Below are 15,303 nucleotides of genomic sequence, written 5' to 3' on the forward strand. Positions count from 1 at the left end.
CTATGTAAACAGATTTTGGTTTTTGTTGCTTTGATGTAGTAGACATTGCAACTAAACTTTGTTAATTTGTACAATTTGACACGTGCATGCACAAAGGACTGTGTAAACTTTGGTATTCTTGATTGTTTCAGCACAGGGACTATATTGCAACCCCCAAGTAGGAAAATTATTGAACATGTTTTACCAAGACTATTATTTCATTATCCCTTCAGCTTTGCTAAATAAATGAGTGCTAGGAGAAAGTTGGATTTATGCCTTTAATCACTTGTAAGGGCTCTTCAAACAGGAAATCTTTCATGCCAGATGTTTTCCTCTAAATATGAAAATGGAATTTCTGTTGGAGCTCATATGGGAGCAACAACTGTGTGAAATATCAGTCTTAATTTTTCTTAAAATTTGGTAGCTGTGCTGAGTACTATCTAACTTCTTTTAGGGAGTACAAAATCCCTGAAATTTTACAATTCTATTGTTTCTGGCAGAAGCACTGCACAAATATGCAAAGGTCATGAATGAGGTCTCTAGGAAGAAGACAAAGGTATTTTAAGCAAGCATTTATTATTACTTTTTATCCCATACGCCTGTACTGTATATTTAAGCCTTTCCTCTAATTTGAAGGATACCATGCAGCTTTAAAAAACCAGAAACTGAAATCCCTCATCATAGTAGCTAGGGCCTTAAAAGAGGCAGAGGAGAGGCAGTAATATGTACACCAAACATTTACTTAAATATTCAGTTCTTAGAGTTGGCTGTTAGTATTTTATGCTCCTATTTATCTCCTGTCTTAACTGATTTGTCATTTTTCAATCTGGCTTAGGACTGGTTACCAAGTTCCAGTTGAGTGATTAGTCCCTACTTGCTGTAGGAAAACAGCCTACATTTTGGAGTTTGAATGATATTCCTCATTCTTGCTCCCAGCAGTAGTTGGAAAGAAAGGACTGGGAGGCAGTGGCACCAGTGTGCATGTCTGGAACTGTTGCTAGCTCAGAGATCTTTGTCCAAGTGTTGACAAAAGAGAGAGGATGGGAAGTGTGCTGCAAGACTCATCATGAAAGGTGATTTGTGCATAACAGACATGACTAAAGGCGAAAGATTTCTCATTTTGAAGTGTAGCCAAGTAAACAAGATGAGAGCAAATTGTAGAAGGAAGTAGGAAAATTTAATATCCCTAGGCTTAGTACTTGTATGGTCAAGAAAATGAAACAAAACCATACTGGGTGGTGGAAATAGAGTATGCATGAATGGGTTCTCTCTCTTAAAGAGCAAGAACGGGAATTTAGGTTGGACTTCAGTGCACTGAACTCCATTGTTACTCAGTGTAAATATATTTTCTCATTGTTCAGGTTAGTCAACATGGAACTGCCAGCTGAACTGCATCTTTTAGTGTAATTGTGTTGTAACAGATGAAAATAAGGTCAGGTCTAGTTTAGCTGGCAGTATTCCTATTTAGGTGAACCAAGAACCTGTGCTGTGCAATTTAATAATTAATTGTTAAACAAAAGACAAGCTTAATCCTAAATGCTCTTCAACTGAAATGACAGCTTCTTTTATTATCATTGAGTTTTTAATTTAAAGATATTCAAAATAAAAAACAGGAACCCATGAAGGAGGGAAATCTTACTTAAGATGTCAGTTCCCACTTCCATGTTCTGTTGTTCTCCAGATAAATATGCTTCCTACTCTCCAGCAGAGCTTTGCTCTGCTGAAATAAGTCACTGAGGTGACTTAGTCTTTACTAATGTAGCACTTCAGGGCAACATCTCAGATCCTGAAACAGATTTTTAAAAGTGTAAAAGCATGTTTTACTAATTTTCATTTTTTATGTAATAACAGCTTAGTAATGAAAAAGGAAGAAGAGTGGTGGAAGCAGTGTTGTGAATACCTCGGTCTTGTCTGGTGAAACATGTCTTGTAAGACAAAAAAAGTGGTTTTGTAGGAAGCTTTGTTTCCTTGTTCTAATTTTGACTTCAGCTGCTGTAGTGGTAGACATTAATCATCATTCTGGAAACAGCAGTTTTTACAATTACAGATTTTTTTTTTAAATACTCACAGAATTAGCAGTTATATTTTTATTTGTAGTTTGTTTCAATATCTTCATGTTAATCTGCAAGTCAAAATCTCCTTGAAATGATCCTTCATTTCATGTTTTATTAGTTCTTATATGATTCTAAAAGACAATACTTCTATACGTCAGCTTGGGTGACTGACAATCTCTCTATTGGTATTTTTGTAAAACTTGTTAAAACTCTACTGTAAAGTAAAGAAGTTTCGGTTTAAATTCCAAATCCTTAAAAATTCCACTTCCTATGAAGTTCCCCTTCACTTCATCAGAAGCTGCATGCATCCAGGTGCTGAGGTTGGTGTTCAAACCAGATCGTAGTTATCCTTCAGAGCTAGTTCCTGTAACCAAACAGCAGAGGTTTAAATTATTAGTCTCTAATCTTGTGACAACCCTACTAAAAACAGTAAATCATTAAATTGTTAACAGTAATTCTATTCCAACATATCACATAATTGTTTGTTTCTCTGAGACCAAGCAGGAGCTCTGAAGAGACTTCAGTTCAGTGTGTGATGATCACAGGACAGTTACTTCCTCGAGTGGAGCATCTCACATCTCAGAGTGCAAACACTGGGTTTGCATTACATAAAGTGTAATGTTTCCTAAACCCTGTACACAGACACACAGACATGTAGTCAGTCACACTGTTCTCACCAAGCGTGGGTACTGAAGTCAGCTTCTGGTATTTCCTTATACTGATAAAACTGTACACCTTAGACACATAATTTTTAAGAGCTACTCATCTTTTGTTCTGTTCTACACCTATTCCTGGAAGGATTGGCTTTTTTTTTTTTTTTTTTTTTTTAACAGTGATGTAAAGAAAAATTTAGCACAAAGAAACCTGGACCATGTGCCTACAGGTCCTACTGGCAGATGAAAGGCTTATAATTTGCTAGTTCAAAACTGATCTGTAAGCTTGACTAATCAAAATAAGGCACTTTGAGCGATGTTTAAGCAAAAAAGTGACCTGACTTGCACAGCTGCTGAGTATCTGCAGCTGTTAATTGCCTTTAATCAGTCAGGCTTAAACATTCAAGCTTTCCACTGTAATTTTTCAGTCAGTTAATCAGACTCCACTGTGATGCCAAGTAGGCATGTTTCCAAAGCACTGCGTGTTTTAAGTGAGTGAAGTGGGATTTGTTTATACAGACTTTTGTACATGTTGCATGGGGAAATACAATTTCTGCTGTCAAAGTGGGTGTACCACATACAGGAGCACGGGACAGTCAGTCCTTTGCAACCTCTGTCTGGTGTCTAGGAAAGAATCCTTACCTTCAGTATGTAACTGGAGACTTGCATTAGGATTAGATGAATATACTCATATTAGATGAGTGCTAACCAGAAAGGCTTTTCTGAGAAGACAAAACACCCATTGCAGGAGGGGCACACTAGCCTTACTTCTAAAGAGCTGAAAGTAGAAAACAACCTTGAAAAAAAATAATGAGGTTATATACAACAGTGTTGTCATCCTGGTTTAGGAGAACCCAAACAAATAATAATATGATGCATAGTCTGGCACAAATGTATTCCACTCCCACCATCCGTAAGCTTGTGTGGGTACTCTTACTCAGGAGTAAATTAGGTATGGCAGACTGCTGGGATTATACTAGATAAATACTTGCTGTGTGACTGCAGTGGGGGAGGATGGGAAATTTGGAAGGGAAAGAGGAATATTTTAAATGTATGCTTCATGTTTAAACTAGGAGAACCGAGTTGGATAGCCAAACTATTCTCTAGCCACATAGAGGGAATTACTGTATTTGCGGGAAGCTGTTATGGGAAGAACTCACAGTGAAATTCTTTTTTCCTTCAGTACTCAAAGCCTCAGTGATTCATCTGCCTCCTGCCTTCTTCTGCCCCCCTCCAAAAAAGAAAAAAAAAATAAAAAAAGCCCTTATTTCTGTCCCTTGGCAAATGCCACAGCTGTTGTGAAGAAGGTTGTAGTTCAGAATTCCATTGGTGCAAGTGTCTGAAGAGGCCAGCTGAATCATTGTCAGGGGATGTGTTGAATCTCACATCTTTTGCTTTGAGGTGAAGATAAGCTTTCTCATAATGATGGAAACAATGCTGATAAAATGGAATACCACAATTCCAAATGTACCCAGTGCTAGATGATAGCAAAGTGATGAAGTCTGGAAGCTGTCTGTCAGGTTGGCACAGTGCCTGCTGTGCCTCTGCTGCCAGGCTGTTTCTCCGTGGCTGCAGGGCATCCCCATTCCTCCGGTGGAGAGCAGTTGTGTTTGTCCTCCTCCCCGCTGGCTGGTGGCTCCTCTGCTTCTTTCACTGGTCCTAGAGGAGTGAGAGGACTGCCAGAAGTAGGAGGATGTGGTAGTGGAAAGGAAGGGTGTCACAGTGCTGCTGGTGCCACCCGTGCACCTGCGCTCGGGGATTTGGCTCCCCAGCAGAATTGGGTTGGCAGGTGGCAAGGGTTTAGTGACAAATCTGTTAATTACTGAAGATGTACTAAATGCTGTTCTAATGGGCTACAACAGTGTCATGGTACTTAATAATTACTTGGTAGTAGGAAGCTCTCTGCTGGGCAGTTGAACTGTGACTTGAGCCTCTTCTGAGTTGGAGGTCTTGTTCCAAGGAATGTGTCAATCACTTGATTGACAAGCTTTGCTTATTGGGAGAAGGACAAGCAGAAGGGATTTGCAGCAGTGTCTTTGCTGGGAGATCTAGCAAACAGAAGTCTTTTTGATTGAAAGTCCTATTTTGGCAACTTTACACAATTCTCTTCCATCCTGAACTGTTCTCTTCTATTTTAGATAGCAGGAAACATATTAATTAGATGCTTCTAATTAATCCTTGTTTCTGTGCCTGTAACATTTCTATCTTTCTAGTCAACATACTGAGTAATTTGGCTGCCAGTTGTTCTTCATGCCCTGTAATTTTTACAGCCCTTAGGAGATGAAGTACATGGCCTTACCAGAATTATGCACTAAATGTGCTTGCTGGTCTGTGCTAATTGAGAAAGTATGTGGAAGAAACACACCTGACACATGAATTAGGAGTTTGAAGTGTCATTCTTACAGGAACAAAAGTTGTGAGAAAGGGGTCTCCCCAGAGTCCTTAGTATCTGTGACATTGGGCAGACTTCCTTTTCTTTAGTTTCTTATTGTTGGAATTTTACGGTTTTGAGCACCTTGGACGTAAAGACCAAATACGAACTTGGCCTGATACTCAGGCTGGTGTAAACCTGATGTGTTCCTAATAGTCCTGTGTTAAGAAGATAAGCTGTATCACTATTCACTATTTAGCCCTGGTGACCTAAGGTCTGATGGGTTTATGTTGCGTATTTCAGCAAAATGGTCTAGAAAAAGATGGAGCTTGTATTAGAATGAAAAGGGTTGATGATGGCATTCTGTAGAACAGCCAAAATGTCAAATGAATGATGAATTTTGGGGAATAGATTCCTTATGATTTCTAATAGAACAATTTACTCTCCAGCAAAGTGGAATGAAAAATAATAAAGAAAAAAAATACAGCATTTCAAAGGAGCAAAAAAAGTGAGCTTTAAAATTCCAATGTATACAGCACTTAGGAAGAACTCTTCAACAATTCTGCTGTCCTTGCTGACTACAGGATTATTTTTCCACATGCAGTTAAACTATAACCAGTGTGGTCTTTGCACTTGATTGTACTGTGCCAGCTACTGGTTCTCGGGTGGACTGCACAGGACAGGAAGTGGCACTGGAGCAATGGCTGTGACCCACAATGATTTTGTGATTTTATCAGTTTTTGCTAATCTGTGATGATGCCAGATTGAGAAAATTTTTTCAACAAAATTTTTTCAAGTATGTAGTGGGATAATTGTAGTTTGAAGTGTTGGGCGTGTTAGGTTTTGATCTGTTGGAGATGTAGATGACAGAAATTGGAAATGATCTCTGTTGTATCCTGGAAAAGTATTTTGTTGATATATGTTCTATATATGGCTTACTATTTAAAAATAAGTAGCTAGAATGCATGAAAGATTGTCATATAGATTCTGGAAGAAGAGGAAGCTTTTTGGACAGAGTGTAATGCACTTTTAATGCTTTTTAGTACACTTCCAAAGATGACAGTTCTTTTTATGGCTGTAGAGATAAACAATAAAGTGCAGCTGCACTTTGATATAGTTATTATGTGCAATTTTTTAGAGGATGTTAAGTAGATCAGTCTGTGTGATTTCATATACTAAATAAAATACCACAAGTAGCATTAAATATTTTTTAAATGTGCAGAAAGAGTATTTTCCTCCTATAAAGTTCAGCTTTTGTAGATCTTTCATTTTGTGGTAACAGTAACACCCACAGCTGAATCAAAGCATCTGTGATGTTGTTTGGCTTGGGTCTGGATGAACTGTTCTGTTTACTACACAAAGATGTCAGGTTTGATTACTCAGGTTGAAACAGGACCAATCTCATTGACCTGAATTTCTGAATTTCCTTTGTGCAAGTGAAATCCAGCTTCAGCTCTTCATTGTGTACAGGAAGTGATTTGTATTTGGAATGCCTTATAAATATCTAGGATGTGTATGACTGAAGAGATTCTGTAAGTCTTGTAAAAGCTTTTGCTGGAAATGTTACATGCTCCATATAAATTCTGTATAGAAACAATACCTGGAAATGAAAGAATGTTGTACAGACTCCTTGGACATATTGACTGTTAGCTCCCGGGAGTGCATAAATGTAAGGTTTTGGAGGTTGTGAAGAAGGAGCCCTTCTGTCATAAACAGGTCATCTCTATAAAGTGTCTGGCTGCACTGTTTTGAAAGAGCTTTTCAAGGAAACTATAAAAAGGAATGGTGCACAGAGGCAATGTATTCTTTGTAGCTCATTCTGCCAAGAATAGAAGAAGGACTGCTTATATTTATAACATGCCCCATTTCTTTAAGAACTGTATATATATGTATTTCTATATGTGTGTGTGTGCATGTTTCTTTTTAGTCTGTGATAAAGAAAAGTTAGTTTCAGTGGTAAAAAGTCAGTGGGGCCAGGGATCAGACAAATGACCTTTGGGCCATCTTTGTGACCAGGAGAATGGAAAGAATAGGAAGTGCTATGATGTTTGAGAAAGGATTTGGAAATAATAATTCTCTACAATAGGATAGGTTAATGTGATGCCCAGAAGCATCTTAGAATTAAAAAAGGGAGGGAATATTCTAACTAGACTGTAGAGTGGATGTAAAAGATTCCAGGCTCCTGCTAGATTCAAACTTTGTAATAATTTTTAAAAGTGTTGATGGGAAGGAAGTGGAAGTATATTTTAAAATGAGTGTTCCTATTTATGAACTCTTTTCTTAGCTCACTTAATGGGACAATAAGAATAGCTGTATGGAGTCACATCTGAAGAGAGCTTGCCAGAGTGTAACAACTTGGCACAGATATAGAATATTCTTTCAGCCTAAGAATTTGCACCTCAGGGGCTTATTGGAGTAATTTTGAAGTGCCAGAGACTGAGGTCTTGGAATCTGAGATGGATTTCTGTATTTCCAGTTTTTCAATCACTGTACACTAAGTGACTGCTACAGCTTTTTTGTTTTGGTTTCTTTTTTTTCCCCTTGTTTTCCTCCCCTGAAATATTAATGATCACTGGTCTAGGAAAAGTTTCCCTTCACATGTGCAGTACCATTGCATCCATTCCCATTATCTGTAGTTTTCTGAAGTCCTTTCTCCAGAATGAATGAGTTATACTCTTACAAACACCTTTACAAGGGTTGTGTCTTGACGTACAGGACAGGTAAAAAAGGAGCTGATTTGAGAAGAGCTACATGACATCAAGGTCAGATGGAAGTAAGAATCTAGAATTTGTGTTTTAGCTCCTTGCCTTTGGTCTATCTCACTGTCAGGTGTTCATTATTTTCATAATATTATGCCGGGGGTTTGTACTTTGTAAGAAGCTTTGCTGCAAACTTCTGCAGTAATATATTTGATTAGGCAAATTGGCTTGTGATGTAAAATATAGCTATTGCTGTTCATGTCTTCTGAAGTATTCTGTGCTTGAAAATAGCCCTGCATGAACTCACTTTTCAATGCAGTTCTACAGCTCTGGAGACTTGAGTCAATGTCAGGCTAATCCGTCGTTTGAGTTCATTTGAACAAGCTTTAGGGGGAATGTATTTCTTTCTTTTTAGTCATCCTTCTGAAGGAAGTAGAGATTTCCATAAAGAAATGACAAGAGAAAAGGTCATTGTCCGAATTCTCTTGTAATAGAAGCCCATTGCATGAGATTATACATTTCTATGGTTATTTTATGTGATATGAGTTGTCTGTTCCCTCTCATGGTGTCCAGATTAAAACTATTTATTTAGTGCTGTCTTTCTGGAACAGCTTTGCAGTGTATGTTTGTTTTAATTTTAAAATCTTTATTTAAAATCCCAACTACACCTGATGTGGTGTTTCTAATTTAATTAATCTTTTGTAGAAAGTAATCATGAGCTTACACAGTTTCTTCTTTCTGGTGCTTGTTAAAAAAAAACAAAACAAAGCAAAAACCCAACGAAACCCAAAGGCAGTATTTAACTAAGTGACAAAACACACAGAAACCTTAAATTCTGGTTATTGTCAACCATGCCCGTACCTGTGTCAGTCCTTTGATCCAGTGTTTTGTGTGGTGGGAGTGGTAAAATATTAATGCTTTACCACATCCTTTGGAGAAGTTAATATCATGATTTAAAAGGGAACAGTAACTGAAGCTGGAATAAAGAATCCGTGTTTCTGGTGCATCTCCTTACTTGCATGAGGTTTTGAGCACAAGGAGCTTCAAAGCTGCTTTGGAGGTGGGGACAGTCCATTAGCAATACAACCCAGTTGGGCCTTCTAATTCTATAAATCATACTTGCATGGTTATTAGCTTATTTGGATATTCTGGTTTATAGTCAGAGTTTCCAAGTCTGAGAACAGCAAACTCTGAGATGCTTCACTGCATAATTATTTAAAACCCAGCACCACATACTGTATTGTACAGCAGTATAATACAGAGTATTTGCAGTTACACTGTGTCTTTAAATGGTATCTAAAGTCTCTATACAAGCAAAACAAAAATAGAAAATCTTTGTTTTATTTTGTTTCATTTTTTCAGGGTCTAGCAGAAGCTGAGTTTCCTCTTTGCTGCTGGCCGCAGCCATTTGCTTGAAGAGATGTATTTGTTTAACTATAAGGTTCCTGCAGTCACCAGGAGAGGGAAACACAGGCTTGAAGGACTCACAGATGTCATGACCAAGTGCTTCCTCTAAACCAGGGCTTGCTGCATTTCTTTAGGATTCAATTAATAGCTTGGAGTTGGTGGGTTTATGAATTTACGCACTGCATTTTTTGTTGATAGACATGTGAAAAGACATTAGAAGCTTTATGTGGTTTTGTTTGGTTTAATATCCAGCTGCAGGTTTAAAATTGCTTATATTCAATAATTTCATTATTGATTTGCATATTCCCTTAGAAAAAAATACTCTCTTTAGCTGTAGTGATCATGGATCTCTACATTACATTAGTCTTGTACAAGCACAGTATACATGAACTCATGGATGTTGTATATCTTGCCAAAATGTCTTGGTATCAGAAAAAATTAAATCTCCTTTTTTCCCCTTGGAGACTTGATGTACTTTAAATTAATTTAAGTAAAATTCTAAGAAATTTCTCTAAACTATTTCCTAACAACAGACTTAATTTTGTATGGCACGATGTCTGCTGGTTAAATGTACCTGTCAGATATGCTGTAAAATCACTAATGGATATTTGACCCCTTCCTATACATTTCTAAAAGCCTTTAGTTAGATGTTGCTTTTACTAAAGTTCAGTGGTCCACTAAAATACTTAAAGCTGTTTTGACATCTAAGCAGAAATTATTTTAGCATCCAACAGTTCTTCCTAATTTATCAATTTTGAGTACCTTAGTGATAGAATTGTGTGCAGTTAATCACAAACCAGACTAGCAGTACAATTAATAGTTGGGATTGAAAATTTCTGCTAAGGAAGTAAATCATTTGTGGAAACTCCCACTTTCAGTATCTATGTGTATTTGGGGAAAATCCCTTTGCAGCTCTCTGCCGGAATAAGATCTTGGCAATCATGTTTGTACTTCTGCTAGTTACATATTTTTTTAACCTCTGTTCTATTTTAAATTGTTCTACAAGCACTGGATGAAAGAGCAGTTGATCATAGCCATAGTGGCATTTACAGTCTTTTGTATGAGGACCTTGTATATAAATAACAGTTAAAAGGAAAAAAGAATGTGTTCATCTATTTTCAGTAGTAAATGGAAATGTAGTGTTGGTAATGTATCTGAACTTATATAAAAAAAAAGCCAAAAGGCAGCAAATTATCTTCAGGACTTGCCTTCTACTTTAAATGTTATTTAGCATTTACCAAATGTTAGAGGTGTGATCTGACTGGCATAGACCTGACCCAGTTAACTCCCTGGGTGAATGCTCCAGTTTTGAGGGGCCTTTTGATTCAGTAGGAAAAGCTACACATAAAAAAATTGCCAACATCAACAATTATGCTGGAATAGCTGTACTGGTCTTACTTCAATCCTTTTTTCATAGAACCATTTGTGGTGGAGAAGACCTGCAAGATCATGGAGTCTTAACTTTCAGCCTAGCACCAGCACCTGTTCACCACTAACCATGTCCCTAAGTGCCACATCCACATTCTTTAAATACCTCCAGGGATGGTGATTCCACCACTCCTCTGGGCAGCCCAGTCCAATGCTTGACAACCTGTTCTATGAAGAATGTCTTCCAAATTTCCAACCTAAATCTCCCCTGGCACAACCTGGGGCTGTTTCCTCTCATCCTGTTACTTGGTACCTAGGAGAAGAGACTGACCCTGACCCAGCTACAGCCCTCTGAAAGGTTCTTGGACACAGTGAGGTGGTCTTCCATGAGCCTCTTTTTCTCCAGGCTAAACACCCCCAGCTCCCTCAGCTGCTCCTCACAGGACCTGTGCTCCAGGCCCTTGCCCAGCTCCGTTGTCCTTCTCCAGACTCACTTCAGCCCCTTAATGTATTTCATTTCTTACATTAATATAAAGTCTTGCATTATTTTTCAGGGCTGGCTGGTGTAAGTGTATCTGTTAAATAATAATGTTCATATATTGCCAGTTTGCAGATGGTTCTTGTCTTCCAGCTGCTCAATCTGATTTGCTTTTTTAGAAGCTGTGCCTATACTGCAAGCGCCTGTACTTTGATTTACAGATGTTTGACCAATATTAATACATTAACTGTACCCCCAAATCAAAATCATATCATCTTCTAGGATGTGTGCCAAACAGCTGGATGAAGCAATCACAAAAAGTTACAACTTTGTTTTAAAATTGGTATGCTCATTCTCTGAGATAGAGCTGATTTATTGCAGGCCGGGGCTGGCTGGCATTTTTTGAAGTTCCAAGCCAACCATATGTCTATAGATGTTCAGAACCTAAGAGCTACTGGGGTGTAAGCAGAAACTTGGAAGCTTTCTGACTTTTAAGTGTTTCTTTGGTTTTGATTGAATATATATTATCAAGACCTGAGCCACTTGTTTTAAGTATATGTAATAAATTAGGACTACTTCATGTCTTTTGAAGTAAGGTGAATGAAGGAAAGATAGTTGAAATTTAAAGTATAGGAGTTCTTTTGACATTGAAAGAGGATTTTTGGAAGTTGTGGTCTCAATTCTTCTTGTTGCTGATTTTTTATTTTTTTTTGAGAGATAATAATGCAGTTCACCCAGCAGAAGTAATTCTGATGCATGGTTATTTGCATTTTCACAACATTGCCTTACTTAATAGATGAAGGATTCAGGCAAGTAATTTACACTTGCTGTTTTGCAATCTGCAGTTCTGAAGCATGCAGCTGACAAATATACTATCTCTCAACATAATGGCTTTTATTGAAATAGTTTTTTTAAATTTTTTTTAATGGCTGTGTTTCCACTGTCATCTAGAAACTTGAGACTAAACTAGTTTGGTAGAATTAATAAATAAATTCAATAAAACTTCTAATAATCTACCTCTGACTCAAGCTTAGGACAATTTCTCTTCATCCCCTACTTTCTTACTGCCTTATACTCTAGACTTCTGTGGAAATACATAATGTACGAATCCTTACATTATTCTGACTGGAACTTCAATACTGAGCTGACCTGCTGCAGCTGAAAGAAAGTGTTTTTCATGCTATTTACATTTTTTTAGTGCTTTGTTGATTTTTCTGCCTTGCCTGTTGCTTTGCTCTTCTTGTGCTGCTTTTATTTGCAGTCCATTCTTGCAGTTTCCTGTAAATTGGTCAGCAAGAGGAAGCGCTCCTGCAGCAGACACAGCTCAGCCCTGTGGTGACACAAGTGAATTTATACCAGCAAGGACAGCGTTCTGCCAGATGTGTTTGTGCCCTCGCATCCCATTAACTAATGATAAGTAGGATTGCTTTTGACTGCCAGCAAGAGCTGTTCCTGACAATGGCAGAGAAGACTGGCTACTTCCTCAGGCAGTGGCCCTGCTGGGATGAAATCCAAGTGGTGGTTCCAAATGCTTTGGTTCTTCCTTTTAGGGCTGAGTGATACTTTATACCATTAAAGAAATTACTTATTTCATTTGGAGTGAGATTCTCCCCAGGCTATCTTGATGCAAGGCTGCTTCTCATCATTCATTTTGTGGTGAAGAATGAAGATTGATCTGAAAACCTTATACCAAAGATCCATGCATAACAGAATTTTGCTTTGTGAAGGAGGATATATTTAATACTCTTTCACTTCCCTGGCAGATATGTCAATCAAATCCATAAAGTTTTCATGTCTCTTCAGATTCCTTATTTGCAATTTTGCAATACAATCCTTCTGGTGAATGTTTGGTCTAGAAAGCTGAACTGAATTTTCAGTCTCCCAAAACCATGAAACATCTAAACCTTGGTTGTTCTTTGGTGGAACACCTGCTTTTGTGTGTGTGAAGTGTCTTCTGACTCTGGGACCATCTTGATAGTGTTGGAAATCACCAGAGAAGTCGAAATGGGATCTTGGAACTTGAAATGAAAAACCCTGCCACATTTCTGAGTACTAAAATGAAGAAAGAGAGAGGGCAGCATGAGAAAGGTTAGAGAGGAAAAGCAGTACCTCAGGAACATGTGTTGGATAAAGGAGGCATGGTTTAACGAGACTGTTGAAGCCAAAGAGCATGGTACTATAAGTTGTGGAGTTTGGAGGGGAAAACCAGGAGTTAGGTGTGTCACATCAGAAAAGGGAAAGAGGAACTGAAGGGTTTTTTCCAGTGTTACATATACTCCAGTGCTGTCATTCTAAATCTAGTTTTTTACTAAGTTGGAGAAATAGCATGCAAAGGTGCTAATGCAGGCTTAGAAGAGTATGCTTAGGTAACAGAGAACTCAGGGGGAAAAGACTGATATAGAGCAGTGTGCCTTAAATGGGTAACTAATATTGTAGCAAATAAAGCAAGTGAATTTAATTCACAAACCATTGAGCTGAGTCCTTTCTGTGTGAAAAATCTGTCAAGGCACTGAGATGACAGGGTACTGATCCTTATTGAAGAGCACTGGGATCTTGTGTTCTGATATGCTGCTCCTTTTGCCTAACAACAGCTGTGAGGTGTTTATGGTTTAATTTCCCTTCCTATAGAGCCTGGCAATGGAAGGAGTGCAGATGGGTGCTCTGTGGTGAGAGCTGTTTTTCTACCCCATACAGCCATGAGCAGTATCTGAAATGTTCCTTTCTTTTGTGCTTTGGCTGTTGGGTAGCTTACAAAAATATATATTGTATAGAGACTTCTTCCTTCTATTTTGGGGTACAGATTCATACCCATTTCTCCAAAAATTTGTGAAGTAATCTTTGCTTGACATATTTATATAGGTTTTGTCCATCATTCTGAAACTTGCTTGTTGGTTTTGTCATGTTCAAACTTTTGAACCTGGAATGTTGTTTAAATATAGACAAGTCAGTGAAACACTTGAATCCTTTTAAGAGCTCCAGATGAAAATAAGTGTAAAACAATGGCATTTATTCATCATCAGTTGGTGATACTTGTGAACAATTGCACACTGTCAGCCTCTTGAATTTGAATTTTGTTATCTTTCGTGGTTTGTGTAGCATCAAACATACCGCCAAGATTTGCTCTAAAGCACGTCTGTGCTGCAGAATTTTTCAGAATGGCTATTTTGATTGTCTTGGGTTGAAGAGGGAAGGACCAGCTCCAGCTGTGGGGGAAAAAACAGTTCTGTGGTGCAGTGCAAGTACCTGAGGCACGGGCAGCATTTCTGAGCTGTGCCAGTGTGGGAGCTGGAGTACACGGAGAGAAAAAAGGACAACTTTCTTTTTCTCCCAAAGGAAAGCGGTTGATTGAAAGGTGAGTAGGAAGAAAGTGAGCTCTGGAAAATCCCCTCTGCTTTCTAGCTCGATGTCTGCCAGACGTTTGAGCTGTGCGGGAATTGATTTATAAGCTCTCTGGGAAGCTGGGAAATGTGACAAAGATCTTAGTGCTGCCCACTAAGAGTGGGGGAACAGGAAGTAACAAAGGAAACAAGTCATTGCCTCGGCGTCACTTTTGGCCGCAGTGCAGATGCACAAGCAGTTGGGGCAGGGTTTCTTTTCCTTTTGTGTGTTGAGCAGACAGCAGCTACAGCTGTGGCTTTCAACCTGGGAGTACCCAAACGTGGGAGAAGTGCAGAGATGTTCCTGCCATGCCTGAGAGGGGTCATAAGTTGTTAATGGCTTTGTCATCCCAAAGGAAACAATCATTCGGTGAAACTGTCAGCAGAAAAACTATGTGTCGATCGCGTAAGGTCACCAGGTTAGTGCTTTTTGTGGCTGGTATTTCTGCCAACTTTCCTCCTTCAGGTAGAGAGCAGACTGCAACTAAGAGTAGAATATGGTGTCTGGGCTAAAATACTTTTAACTCATGCAGAAAATTAAATGATAAAGAATTGGAGGGGGAAGAGATGAGTTGGGTGTTGGTTGAAAACTTGCTTCGACTTGCTTTTCTTTTCAGACAAGTTAAATAGAGTACATTTAGTTTTACAGTGTATTTTGGTCAGGCTTATTTCTCTGATCCCTTTGTCTTGTAAGACTTTTGTTTTACTTCAGTGTTTGTACTGTGCTATTAATCTTTCTGAGAGTATTGTGAAAGAGGCTGTTAGAGGTATTAAGAAATGGAATGTGTAACCAGGAAAAGCAGGAGAGATATGGAAAAGAATTTCAAAAGTACTGGAAAATGGTTAATAAGTGAACAAGAGACCTGATAATTCTGCAGAAAGCAGTTTTAAGAACAGATGGTGTTTATATGGTTGAA

General features: G+C 38.3%; 1 protein-coding gene across 23 annotated transcripts in view; it reads left to right on the forward strand.

The window, feature by feature from the left end:
• Nucleotides 1–15,303, forward strand: part of SH3BP2 (SH3 domain binding protein 2) — a 62,794-nt gene that overhangs the window by 30,937 nt on the left and 16,554 nt on the right. The window contains exons 1-2 of one of the 23 annotated variants that reach the window (XM_023925612.2): nucleotides 13,649–14,361; nucleotides 14,625–14,805. The exons of 20 other annotated variants lie outside the window; for them this stretch is intronic. In XM_023925612.2, the coding sequence (XP_023781380.1) occupies nucleotides 14,696–14,805 (110 nt within the window). In that variant the 5' untranslated portion in view covers nucleotides 13,649–14,361; nucleotides 14,625–14,695. Of the gene's footprint in view, nucleotides 1–13,648; nucleotides 14,362–14,565; nucleotides 14,806–15,303 lie in introns of those variants that run through there. 2 more of the 23 variants (XM_086889436.1, XM_023925613.2) reach the window with 2 other exon arrangements.

This window comes from Cyanistes caeruleus, chromosome 5 (genome assembly GCF_971803275.1).
Source record: "Cyanistes caeruleus chromosome 5, bCyaCae1.hap1.1, whole genome shotgun sequence".
NCBI lineage: Eukaryota > Metazoa > Chordata > Aves > Passeriformes > Paridae > Cyanistes > Cyanistes caeruleus.